General features: G+C 30.2%; 1 protein-coding gene across 1 annotated transcript; it reads left to right on the top strand.

Annotated features, from left to right (window-relative positions):
• Positions 1–8,379: 8,379 nt before the first annotated feature.
• Positions 8,380–11,739, top strand: LOC132757262 (M-phase inducer phosphatase 1-like; the record flags this gene model as incomplete). The annotated part of the gene is made up of 6 exons (XM_060748517.1): positions 8,380–8,529; positions 8,816–8,968; positions 9,445–9,543; positions 9,974–10,104; positions 10,894–11,011; positions 11,359–11,739. Coding segments are annotated over 6 exons (789 nt in total), but the record flags the coding sequence as incomplete, so codon positions are not given.
• Between the last annotated feature and the right edge of the window lie 1,571 nt (positions 11,740–13,310).

The raw sequence follows: 13,310 nt of genomic DNA, 5'->3' as shown, positions 1-13,310 counted from the left end.
CAGACTGACATAACAGCAGACATTTTTACCTTTATTTTGGAATGCCCCGCTAGTTGCTTAGCCAGTAAACATAACAGCAGAGCTTTTTACACTATATTTTGGAATCCCCGCTAGATTGCTTAGCCAGCTGAGTATAAAAAGCAGAGATTTTTTACACATATTTGGGAAATGCCCTGTAGATTGCCTCCAGTTTAGCATCCCAGCAGAGCATTTTTACGTTAATTTTTTTGGAACCCCCCCGCTAGTTTGGCCTAGCCAGCTGAGCATATAACCACCAGAGCATTTTTACACTATATTTAGTAATGGCCTGCTAGATTGCTTACCCAGCTGGCATCCCAGCAAAGCATTTTCTTCATTTTTATTTGGAATGTCGTTAGATTGCTTACCCGTGAGCAAAAACAGCAGATATTGATTCCCTATTAAATCGAATGCCTTTTTGCTTAGCTCACTGAAACTTGCTAACTTTCACATACCATTTTTTCTAATTTCTTTATTTTTTTCAGGGTGCCAAATTTGTATACGCGGCTGCCATACAAAGTTTCTCTTACGTCCCCGGGGTTTTTTCACTTCCTCTAAGAAACACATGCTGTCTTCCATTGTGATTTCATCGGAACGAGGTCCTAAAAATGTAAGGGGTTTTTTAACAAATTTACCATGCTCTAAAATTCCAAGATCAACATCATTTTTAAATTATTTTTTTGTTTTATTTTTTTTTTTATCAAAAAATGTTTTTTTATATAAGAAGAATTTAAACTTTATGAACTTTTTTTTGTAAAAGACACTTTAACAAATGGAAGGTTCGTCAATCATTTTAAGACATTTTTTATTTAAGGTTTTTGACATTTTTCTGTGCTTAAAGCCCCAATTGGCCTCAGAAATGATTTTTTTTTTTTCGAAAGCATTTTTTTTATTTTGGTGACATGTTAATATGTAAAAAAGTTATCATTGGCAATTATTTGAGCCATCATTTGTTCTTTTCGCCTTTTTGCGAATAATGTTGTGCATTATATTTGATTCGTTTTTTGATGGAAGTCAAAATATTTACTTTGTTTATTTTGCTACTTTTATAAAAAATAATTTAAAAATTTCGGGGCCATTTTCTTCGGGTTAATAATTAAGAAATTCTTAAATGCCCTAAAATATTACAAAACTGCTTTTAAAAAACTTATTTTTACCCTTTCTAAAAAGGAAAAAAAAACTTTGGGGTTTTCAGAGGCAAAATGTTTTTTAAAAATAGCTAAGTCTTTATTACCACATGATTTTTTTAATTTTTTTGTAAAAAGTAGATTTTTGGGGTTTTGGTTCATAATAAAAAGTAGACTTTTGTTTTACTTTTTATATTTAAAAAAAGGGTCTATAATTTTAAATTTAAATATTTAAATTTAATTTTTAAATGTTTTTTTTAAAATTTTGTAAAAAACCTTTAAAATAAAAAATTATTACATTTTCAGGGTACCGTCTTTTACGCGGGTGAGGCCCGGGCGCCATAAAAAAAGGGAAACCACTCCCCAATTCTAAAACTTTCCTGAAGTTTTACTTTCTTGGGGGGAGGTTCCCCAAGGCGTTTTCTAAAATTTCCCATGGTAATTTTTTTAAACTTATTAAATTTTTTTACGCCAAATAAAACCCAAAAAACGCAACAAAAAAAACAATAAAAGGGGAAGCATCATGCATTTAAATTTTTTGGGGGGTTTTTAGTGCTAGGTTTTGTTTTCTTATACTTGGATCGAGGTGAGGCCCATTCTAGGATAACGATTTATTTTCTTAATGACATTTTGTTGTTATTATTTTTTGTATCATTTTTAAATTTGGTTTATACGCAAGGGTTTTTTGGGGTTTTATGTTTTAAATAAATTCTTTTCGTTTTTAAACTCTTTTTTTAACAAAATTTTCGTTACACAAAAGTAATATTTTTAAATTTTTGAATTAAAAATTTTCGTAGTAAGCATATCATTTTTATTTTTAAAGCATTTTTTACTGAACCCGTGCTTTAAATTTTAAAACTAAACAAAACAGTATAAAAAAAATGTAATTTATTTTTTAATTTAACAAGACACATTTTTGGCCGCGGACGTACAAGCCCCATGTTTGCAAAAGGGACCATTTTTGCTGGCCTACTTTCTTTTTCCGGGAAAGTCGAAAATCATGGACAGCCGGTGAAAGAGACCACAACTCTGCGTAACACCCCGGGTTTTATAGTGTTTTTAAAACCGGGATTTTCTCGGGGGGAATTTAAACATTTCAGATTGTAGCCTGGAGAAAAATCTGTGATAAAAACTGTCCAATTTTTATTTTTGTGTTACGATTTGTCGACTAAGAGGAAAAGAACTGTGCCATGTGAATAAAAAGCCCTGTAAAATTTGTAAAATTTCCTTTTTCCCTCTTGTTTTTTCCTTTTTTTCCATTTTTCTTTTCCTCTTTTCTCTTTTGTTTATAAAATAAAGAACATTAAGTATATTGTTATACCCGGTTTTTGTTTTTCCTTTCCTTCAAAGTTTTTTGATCCCAAAAAAAAATTTGGGAATGATCCAAAAATTGCTCTCCCTTTTCCCCATATATTAAAAAATTGGGAAAAAACCCAATTTGTTTTTCATTAAACCCAAAAATTGAATCCAAATTGAGGTCAAACCCCCGGATTTTTTCTGAAAAAAAAAATGGGTTTTGGGCCCTAAGGGCCCCCCCACGAAAAATTTTTTGCAAAAACACCCCTTTAATGTCGACCCAAAGTGTTTAATATCCCCCGTAACTAATTTCGTTTTGATATACTATAACAAATTACCTTTTGTCTTTGTGATAAATTTTAATTAAATATATTATTGGTAGTTTTATTTCTAAAATTTTTTTTAAAGGGGTTTAAAAAATTTAATATTAACCCTGGGCCAAAAAAAACGGGGCAAAATAAATTTTTTTTAAAAATTTTCGTTCAAAAAAATTTCTGTATTAAACCCTTTTCAATACCCTCTATCTGCATAAAAGGGTTTTTTACTAATGGGAAAAGATATGATCCCATTTAAAATCATTTTTTTTAATTTTAACTTTTACTAACAAAAATTTTAAATATTTTGGGTCTGGGACCAAAATTAGTTATTTTTTTGGCCCCGATTTTTGTCAAAAAAAAAAAATGGTTGCATCCGTTAGGGTTGTTTTTTGATTTTCTTTATTTTTAAGGGGAACCAATTTTATTGCGTATAAGAAATTTTAATGTATCCCCAGGTGATTTTTTTTTTAAATGCAATTTTTCACGGGGCCCTTTGGGGTTTTAAAAAGGTTAAAAAGTATTTTAACCATTTTTAAAAGGGTTTAAATTTAAAATAACCTGTATGCCCCACCCTACCCAACCCTTGAAGTGGGGGCCCAAAAGGTAGTGAATAAAAGCCAATTTTTAACTTCCTTTGCCGCCGGGTTTTTTCGGCCCCAAAATCATGGGGTTTTTAATTTTCAGCTCGCTCTAACAAAACTTTTAATAGTTTTGTTTTTTTAAATTTTAACCAAAAACAAATTCATGTTCTTGTAGTTTAGATGTATTAGGGAAGATACATGTAAATGAAAAATTTTTTTAAAAAAAAAAGACACTCCCAAAAAATGTTTCCCTTTTTTTAAGGGGATAACAAAAAAAAAGCGGGCTGTTACGTCAAAAAATAATCAGCAAAAAAAATAAAAACTTTTACGAAAATTTACGTATGAACAAATTTTCCACTGGGGAAAACAGGTTAGAGAAAAATAGACAAAAAACTTTCAACTTTTATTAGCAAATATCGACAAAAATTTTCCCTTTGGGCTAATGAACAAAAAAAAAAGTTTTCAAATTTTGATCATATATACAAAAAAATATAAAACCCAATTTTACATGAAACTTTTATTTATCAAAAAAATTATTACATATATATTCATGTGATCAAAAAAAAGTGTACATTTTATAAGCCCTTTCATTTTTAAAAAGAAAAAGCTTTTTTAAGATATTTCCCAAAATATTAAATTACATTTTTCCCCTTTCTTTAAAACCCCGTCATATGGTTGAAAAAATTTAAGTTTTTGGGCCACGAAATATGTGGCTTTGTTTTTGGTACGAATTTTTTTAATTTTTTTTGACGGGTTTCTTTCTTTAAACAATTTCAATATCGAAAAATTCTTTTTATTTTTATAAGCCCCCCTTATGTACTCCCATTTTCGTACTGCAAAGTTGTCTTTTTAATTTGAAAAAAATTTAAATGGGTTTTTTCAAATAGTAAAAATTTTTCAAAAAAATTCATGTTATTTTTCATAACCAAAACTCTTTTTTAAATTTAATAAAAAATTTCAATTTTTTACATACACAAATAAACCACTTCATACTTGTTTTTAAACTTGTTTCTTTTTAATCTGCTTTTTTAAGATATTCATAAAAATATCTTCGTTGAAATCTGCCCAAAATATAACCTCCGATAGAAAAAAAAAAGTCAGAATGTTTTTCTCTGTATTTTTTTTGAAAAGTTGTCTTTGGCCAAAAAAAGCAAAAGAAAACCGTACACGCCCCCCAAATTTGGTCCTTACTCTTTGAAAAATTCACTTCCGGGCCGGGAAGGCAAAAAAACGTGCATGGTCACGCTCACTTTGTTTCTTTAAATTAAATTTAAATACGGGATCTCGTAATGAAGGAAGGAAGGAAGAAAGGGAAGGGAAAGGAAGGAAAAAGGGAAAGGGAAAGGGAAAGGGAAGGGGGAAAGGGAAAGGAAAGGGAAAGGGAAAGGGAAAGGGAAAGGGAAAGGGAAAGGGAAAGGGAAAGGGAAAGGGAAGGGAAAGGGAAGGGAAAAGGAAATTTCCTTTTTTTAAAAAACCCAAGATATGTCGGACGAGGGCCCGAAAACTTTCTCTACCCTGCAAAAGGTTTTCCATTTTTCAAAAAGTTTTAAGAAAATTAAACCCAATAGCCCATTGTCAATTAATTCTTTAAACCAAAACAACAAAAATTATTACACTTTGTATTTATTTTTGATTTTTAAAAATTCAAAAGGACTAGACCGCTATTTTTTCTTTTAAAAAAGGGTTTCTTTTGGTCACACGTTTTGTTGATTTTTTCCCTTTTATTTTTTACAAACAAAAGTTATAAGGAAAAAACTGATAATTGAGCACTTTTTTTATGTGCCCTTTTGGGATGAAAAAATTTTTTAAAAACTTTTTTTAAAATTTTGACTTTTTCCCAATTTGGGGTTTACATAGTAAAGTTTCAACATTTTTATTAAAAATTTACTTTTAATTGGCCCCCCAACCTTTTTAAAGTTTGTTTTATATCCCCTGGGTTTTATTTTAAAGACAGAAAAAGTAAATTATTTTTTTGTTTCTTTTTGTTTTTGTTAAATTTGGGACAATGACGATATATTTTGAAAATTGTCATTTTTTGGGTCATTGAATTGCTATTTCTTCTGAAAAATTTAAAGGGAAAAGATTATAAAAATTTGTTTCAAATTTGACTGTAGGTTACCCAAAAGAACCCGAACAAAATCACCATTTAACAAAATTTTTTTTCAAAAAGGAAGTTGATTTCGAAGGGGGAAAGTTTTACAATATGCATTGTAAATAAAAGGAACCGGGAAACCCGATCCCAAAATTAAGTTTACCAAAAATGTCAGTGTATTTTTAAAGTTTTTCTATTTTTTCTGGTGTAACGTTTTCAAAAAAAAAAAAAACGAAAAAAAAGCTTTTTTTGCCATTTTCGAAAAACGCAAAACAAAACTTACAAAATTATTTCAGTAAAATTCACTTTTTTTCTATAATAAAAGGGTTTTTGAATTTTTTGATTTCGAGTTTAAATTTTTTGTCGCTTTGAATGAATTTAAATTTTGATTTTTCCCTGACTTTTTATTTTCCCCCTGAAAAATTTTTTTTTACGATTTGTTATGTTTAACATTCCATGGGAAACATTTTTGTTTTTACTTTACCCCACTTGCATGATAAAAAATTTAATATTTTCAAACAAAAAGTCGTTTAAAACCATCCAAAACTTCTTTAAATTTGAAATAAAGTCTGAGCAGATTTAAATCAGGGTTTTCCCCGTGCTTTTCACGTGCTTTATTTTCCTTTTGTAACAATTACATATAGTGTGTATTTTAAAGTTAGAAATCAGTGAATTCCATTTTTTCAGAATTTTATGGGAAACCCAAAATTTTTGAGGGGGAAAAAACTAAAAATTTTCCCCTCACCCGACATTTTTTTTTCTAAAATTTTATTTTTTAAAAAAAAAAAAACCAAAAAACAAAAAGGGGAAAATTATTTAAAAAATATTTAAAGGAAAACCTGTCATTTTGATAAATTAGTTTTCTGTGGGGGAAAAAAAATTTCCTTTACGCCGGTTTTTTTGTGTGAACAGTTTGTGATTTTTATGTTTTTTTAAAAGGTTTTCTTTTTTTTTTTTGAAACGAATCCTTTTTTTTGCCCCAAAAAAAAAATTTTTTTTTTAAAAAATTTTCTTTTTTAATTTTATTTGTTAAAAACTGGTTTTATTTTTTTTTGGGTTTTTTTTTACAAATTTTTTATTTTTGTTTACCAAAATGATTTTTAAAGTTAAATTTTAATTTTTTTGCTAAAAAATGGAAAACAGTTTAAAAAAATAATTTTTAAAATCAATTTTTTTCTTTTTTTCGGGGGCCGGAAATTTTTCTCTTTTAATTAATTGATTATAAATCCAAATTTTAAAATTTTTTTTTTTCAATTAAAAAAAAGAATATCAAGGGGTTAATTTGGAAAAAAAAGGGGATGAATAAATAAAAGGTTTTGTAATAGAAAACAGTAAGGGGGGGAAAAAATTTTTTTGGTTATTTTAAAAAATCCAAAAAACAGGTGCCCAAAACGTAATTTAAAATCAAAATTTAATTTTTAAATTTTTCATTTTATTTTGAAGGAAAAACTGTGTGGAAACCTCCAATGTAACCCCCAAATTTAAAGTGAGTTGAAAATTTATTTTTATAGCAAAATTTTTTTTAAATTTTTTAAAAAATTTTTTTTCATTTATTGCAAAGATTTTTTTATTTAAAAACATTAGGGAAAAAACCCGTGATATTAATTTTCTACAAAATTGATAGTTTCTTAAAGGGGGTTTTTTGATTCGTTTAAAAATGATTTCCAAATGAATTTTTTAAAAAAAAAAAACAAAAAAAAGCTGTGAAAAAATTGGAATTCAAAAAATTTTAAAATTGTTAAAAGGAAAAAATTTTTTTTTTGTTCAATTAAAAAAAATTTCAAATTTTTACAATTTTTCAAAATTTTAAAATTTTTGGAAAAAAATAGAAAAATATATGAATAAAAAATTTAAAATTTTTTTAATTTTAAATAATTATAACTTTTTTTTAGGGTTTCCCAAAAAAGTTGAAAATTTAAAGGGAAAGAAATGGAAAGGGGAAATAAAAGGTTGATGACATGTTTGGGGTGAATAATGGTTCCGGGAGAAAAAGCCCTTCTCCAAATTTCCCTCCAAAAGGGTGCAAAGTGCGGAAAAGGCACACGGCAGGTCAAGGTTCAAGTCATCTCAAAAATTTGAAGTGATTGGTTTACCTTTTTTGAAAATAAAATCCGGAGGGTGGCGCTAACAAAAAGCCGTTTTTTTGGGCAAAAACCCCCTGTTTGCAGCCGTCACGGAATTTGATGCTTTTCCGGGTAATTTTCTTTTCCCCCACCGAAAAGAAGAAACGGACTTTTGGGAAAATTTGGCATGGGAAAAAACGTCCCCGATGAAAACAAAATAGAGGGGGGAACCGGGGAAAGGAAAGCTAGAAATCTCGGACATAAGGAAATTTCCGGGCCGAGCTAAAATTTAAAAAGGAAAAAAACACACAACAAGGTAAAAGGCCCGACGACGATAAAAAAGGGGAAGAAACGGGGCTTGTTCCTTTTCACAGGGGTTTAAAAATTTTTTAAAAGGTTTTACAGGAAATATAATTTGGGCAAAAAATTAAAAAAAACAAATAAAAACAAATACACATACATGTATGTCTCCACTTTTACACAGAAATAAATTATTTCAACTAACACGTAGAACAAGAACTGAATGACCGTTTATAGAAATACAAAGTACAAGTTAGAAAGATTTGTGAAAATGCTCGGAAGCTTTTTTTTTCAAAAGAAAATTTAAATTTTTGTACGTCAATATTTCAGTCATTTGAAGAAAAAATTTTTTCAAACCCTGATCATTTTATTTAGGGCTTGTTTTGTACAAAAGTTTGAAATTTTTTGCATTAAGAAAATTTAAAGTCAAAAATGCATTTATTGTAAAATTTTATTGAAATTTAAATAAATACTTTGAAAATGTATAGATGTTTCCAAAAAGAAGTGAAAAGAATTTTTCAGATGCTCGTTCATTTTCAGTTAAATATAATTATTATTATATTAAAACTATGATTTTAATTTCAGGTTAGTCGCAAACCTTTTGGCCGTTTTTTGTCATTCGACGTCAAGAGGAGCTTGTTTGCAGGCAAGCGTTTGGCAGAGGAATCAGACGATTCTCCAACCGGAAAGAGACTGCGCGAGGCGGAAACTGCGATTAGTAGTGTTTCATTAGAGGTGAATATTTATTTGTTTGTTTTTTTACTCAGTAGTAAAATATTACAACAAAAAATCATAAAAATATTTGTATATAATTTAAGTTCTTCTTTTGTATCGGTCATAGTACCTTTTTTTAAATATTCTTGTTAATAGAACGATATGTACTTGAATTTATTTATTAACTTTTGATATACATTCATTTCAATTGAAAATATATGTGAAGACAATTTCAGGTCTTTTGCAATAATCTAATTTGCCCTTATTTTTCTCTATTTATAATTCCCTATTGATCAATTTTTTTCAGGCACTTTCTCCGCGGTCAGAGAATGTCGACGTAAAAGATGTAGTTCACCGACTGTCTACCGACGAAGACGTTATTGCCGACGGTTCACGTCCCTATATCCTGCCGACCATCGCCGGTAAACACAGTGACTTGAAGTCCATCTCTCCAGAAACAGTAAGTGAAAATTATAAAATTCAAGTTAATAAGTATATATTAAATCATGGTGAAATGGAATTTAGTTACATGAATTAAAAAAATATAACTTAACAATGTCTACTGTTTGTTGACTGCTTTCGTTCGTTCGTTTTCGTTCATTCATTCATTCATTCATTCATTCATTCATTCATTCATTCATTCATTCATTCATTCATTCATTCATTCATTCATTCATTCATTCATTCATTCATTCATTCATTCATTCATTCATTCATTCATTCATTCATTCATTCATTCATTCATTCATTCAATGGTTTATTTTTCTTTAACCTTTCTGATTGAGCATGTTCATGTACGGTAGTTACAGTCGATGCTACCGCACAAGCCCCCCTTAGCAGAATTCAACAGAAACTGAACAGAATAATTTTAAATTTAGAAACATCTGCAACATGTAGTCTTTTATCAAATATTTATAAAGTTTTCTTCATTTTCAGATGAATGACGTTCTTTGTGGTTGCTATGACGACGAAATTGATCACGTGACTGTCATTGACTGTAGATACCCGTATGAGTTTGATGGTGGTCACATCAAGGTAATTGTAACTTTAAAAATAGAATTGATATGTTTTGGTAGCAGACGGCAAGTTAATTCATGAAAATAAGCATAAATTTGTCTGGTACATGTACGTTATTGAGCACAACTTCTCTTCTTCTTTTTTTACTTGAAAACAAGAACTTTATTACAATCTATGTTTTAATAACAACATGAATTGGCGTTGAAAGACAACGGAAAATGGTATAAGTTTCGCCAAAAATCAAAGACACAAACATAAAAACTCTAGGATAGCGCCAGCTAATCTTTTAAAGTATTTTTTTTATCCTTATAAGATATCTACTATATAAATGTTACTGATGTTACTGTTGTTGTTGATTAACATTCGTGAATACGTGTAATTAATGATTTTCCAAACTTTACAAAGTTTCAAAAACTAGCATTATTCTAACTTCTTTATTTGTTTTCAGGGTGCCATCAATTTGTATACGCGAGCTGCCATACAAGAGTTTCTCTTACGTCACAGCGGTTCTTTCACTTCCTCTAAGAAACACGTGCTCGTCTTCCATTGTGAGTTCTCATCGGAACGAGGTCCTAAAATGTAAGTGTTTTCTAACAAATTTATCATGCTCTAAACATTCCAAGATCAACATCACACATTATTGTGTTGTATTTATATTTTATCAAATAATGTTTATATATATGAGAAGAATTTAACATTATGAACGTTTATTTTGTAACGACACTGTAACAAATGGAAGGTTCATCAATCATTGAAGACATTTTTTATATCAGGTCTGACATTTGCTGTGCTTTAAAGCCCAATTGTGCCTCAGAAATGATTTTTTTTCTCGAAAGCATTTTTTTAATTTTTGGTGACCTGTTAAATATGTCAAAAAAGTTACTCATTGGCCAATTATTTGAACCATCTTTTGCTTCTATCGCCTTTTGGCAAATAGTGCACTTATAATAACTGCGTTGTTTGTATGGAAAGTCAAAATACTACTTTGTTTATATTTTGCTACTTTTATAAAAGATAATTTCAAATTTCGCGCCACTTTCTTCAGGTGATAATTAAGTATCTTAAATGCCCTGAAATCATTATCTAACTGCTATAAAACTTATGTTAGCCCTTTCTAAAAAAGAAGAAAAAAACATTGGTTTCAGAGGCATAATGTGCCTTTAAAATAGCTAAGTCTTCATGACTTCATGACTTTTTAACTTTTGTAAGAGTAAATAAATGGGTCTTTGATCATAATGAAAGTAGACTTTTGTTTACTATATATTAAAAAAGTCTATAATCTTAATGATAATACGCATTTGAGAAATATTTTTTTTATATGTAGAACAACATGTGAAAAATGAAATATTTTTTTTTTTTTTTTTTCAGGTATCGTCATTTACGCAGTGAGGACCGTGCCATGAATAAAGACCACTACCCACGTCTCAACTTTCCGGAAGTTTACGTTCTTGAAGGAGGTTACAAGGCGTTCTTTTACAAGTTCATGGTAATTTCTTGATTATTACAAATATGTACGCCTTTAAAAAGGCCACGAAAACGCAAATGTAAACTACGAAAGGGGCATCATGCTTTTTAACTGTTTGGTGGCTTAGAAGCTCTAGTTTGTCTTTTTATACTTGGATCGAGTGAGGTAACGATCACAATTTCTTCATATGACACCAGTTGTAATTTAGCTTTATTTCAAGATAATTCACAACACAAAAGTAATATGTGAATTATATACATCTGTATGTAAGTATATATTATACTTTTAAGCATTCCTTACTGAATCATGTTTAAATTGACTCATACAAACATGTATAAAATATGTATATTTATTATTTTTATTTACAGACACAGTGTTTGCCGCAGACGTACAAGCCCATGTTGCACAAGGACCATGCTGCTGATCTACGTCACTTCCGGGGAAAATCGAAATCATGGACAGCCGGTGAGAGACCACAACTCATGCGTACTACACTTCGTTTTTAGTGCTTCATAACCTGACTTCCGGTGAATAAACAGTCTTCGAATTCAGACCTGGATAAATGCTGTGATAAAACTGTGCAATATTTGTGTTTTTGTGTTGTGTTTTGTGCCAGAAGTGAACTATGGCGGTTGATGAACTGTTTGTATACCAAACTGTTGACAATTTGTGTTAAACTTTCATCTGTCTTTCCTTAATCATCTTCTCTATCCCTCCTACTTCATTATTTTGAAAAATATTAAAATTGTTGTAAAAAGGTTTTTGTTTTTATTTTTCTTTCCACGACAGTTGTCAAGTGTACATCTTTCCTTCATCCCACTATAAAAACCATTTTTCTTCTTACAGTCGGTGTCATTATAGTGGGGTTCTACTGTATTAGGTACCATGTATGCGATATGCGCAAGCAAGTGTCCTGATCTAGATACGAATTCACTTGTTTTTTTTTATTTCTTCTCATAAAAGCCAAGTTTAACGTGGTTTTATTTGATTTGCCTTGTAGACAACATATATCTCGAAATAAGTTCAGAGCTCCTAACACGAATCCTTTTTGTACAGATTTGGTTCATATTTCAAGAACGGTAATCCTTTCCGGTCAAATTTAATATTTTTTTTAAGAGTTGCGTACCCTGCACTACGATAACGATACAATACACATCCTAAAACAAGATGGAAACGTAAATTGTCATGAGTTAGACTGACATTTTGCAAAATCGGTTTAAACGTTGGTTTGGCTTGCCGGAGACAACTGTATCAGTGTTTACTGCTCATGGTTTGCACTGCCCACTATTCAATCCATGAAAACAATGAATGATTTTGTGAACAAGTCCATTTAGGCATTTACGATTAATGGGATTAACAGAAAAACTTCCGCATTGTATATTTGAGGACACTTTTTTCTTTGAACGTGTGATACGTATATTCACAAATTACAATATAGCTAAAATAATCTAATTCCATGATCGGCAATGGGGACAATTTATTTTTTAAAAAAAAGCGTACTATGTATACAAGAAAAGGCAGGCCGATTAGAAGTCGAATTTTTCTGTCCAGCAATTGGAACTTCACATTCGCCTGTATGTGTAGGATAAAAAGAACTATTGACAATTCAAACAATTGTAGCAAGTCAGGAAACCTACCCCCTTCAGTACACTGCTGAATTCGTTATGAATATGCCTGGCTTTGGATTTGGAACAGTTCATTCAATGTTAAAGGGTCTTTGCAATATCAAATACAAATATTGTGCACGGATGTGCATGCTTGCGCGGCTAAAGATACATTACTCTCGGTTCCATTAGGTAAATGATTAAGTGTGGGATGACGGTTCAAGGGAATGGTATTGGTGCTCGTGCTTATGCTAGACTACGATTACGAAATCCTCTTGTGAAGCTCCATGATTTAATATGCAAAGGTTTTGAGTAACTTTACGATATAACCATTTGAAGAAGCCACCAGGATGAATAAATGAAATTTGGTTTTGGAATATTTGACACTGAAATTGCCCAACTGCAATTATGAAAATATCACTCCATTAGGGTCATGGTTCCCTGGAGTAGTTTAGTGATTTTTATATAAACTTTGTATATAAAACAGTCATGTTCATAATTATGCAGGGCGCCATTCCATTCTTTTTTGTTTAATCAATCCTTTGGTACCATGCCATACTTCTGCTCCATATTGCTTCAAAGCAAGTTTTTTTTTCTTTTTTTGTGGGGGTGTGGGGATTGTGTCAAGTTACACCACCACTGCAGGGAACATCATATTATGACTTCCCAGCACTTACTGGTAAAATAACTCTGTACAATTCTTTGTGCTAGCTGTA

Source organism: Ruditapes philippinarum, unplaced genomic scaffold, assembly GCF_026571515.1.
Source record: "Ruditapes philippinarum isolate M1 unplaced genomic scaffold, ASM2657151v2 ctg2870_1_1_1_1, whole genome shotgun sequence".
NCBI classification, from domain to species: domain Eukaryota; kingdom Metazoa; phylum Mollusca; class Bivalvia; order Venerida; family Veneridae; genus Ruditapes; species Ruditapes philippinarum.
Note: the sequence above shows the minus strand (reverse complement) of the source record. Positions and strands in the feature narration are given on the sequence as shown.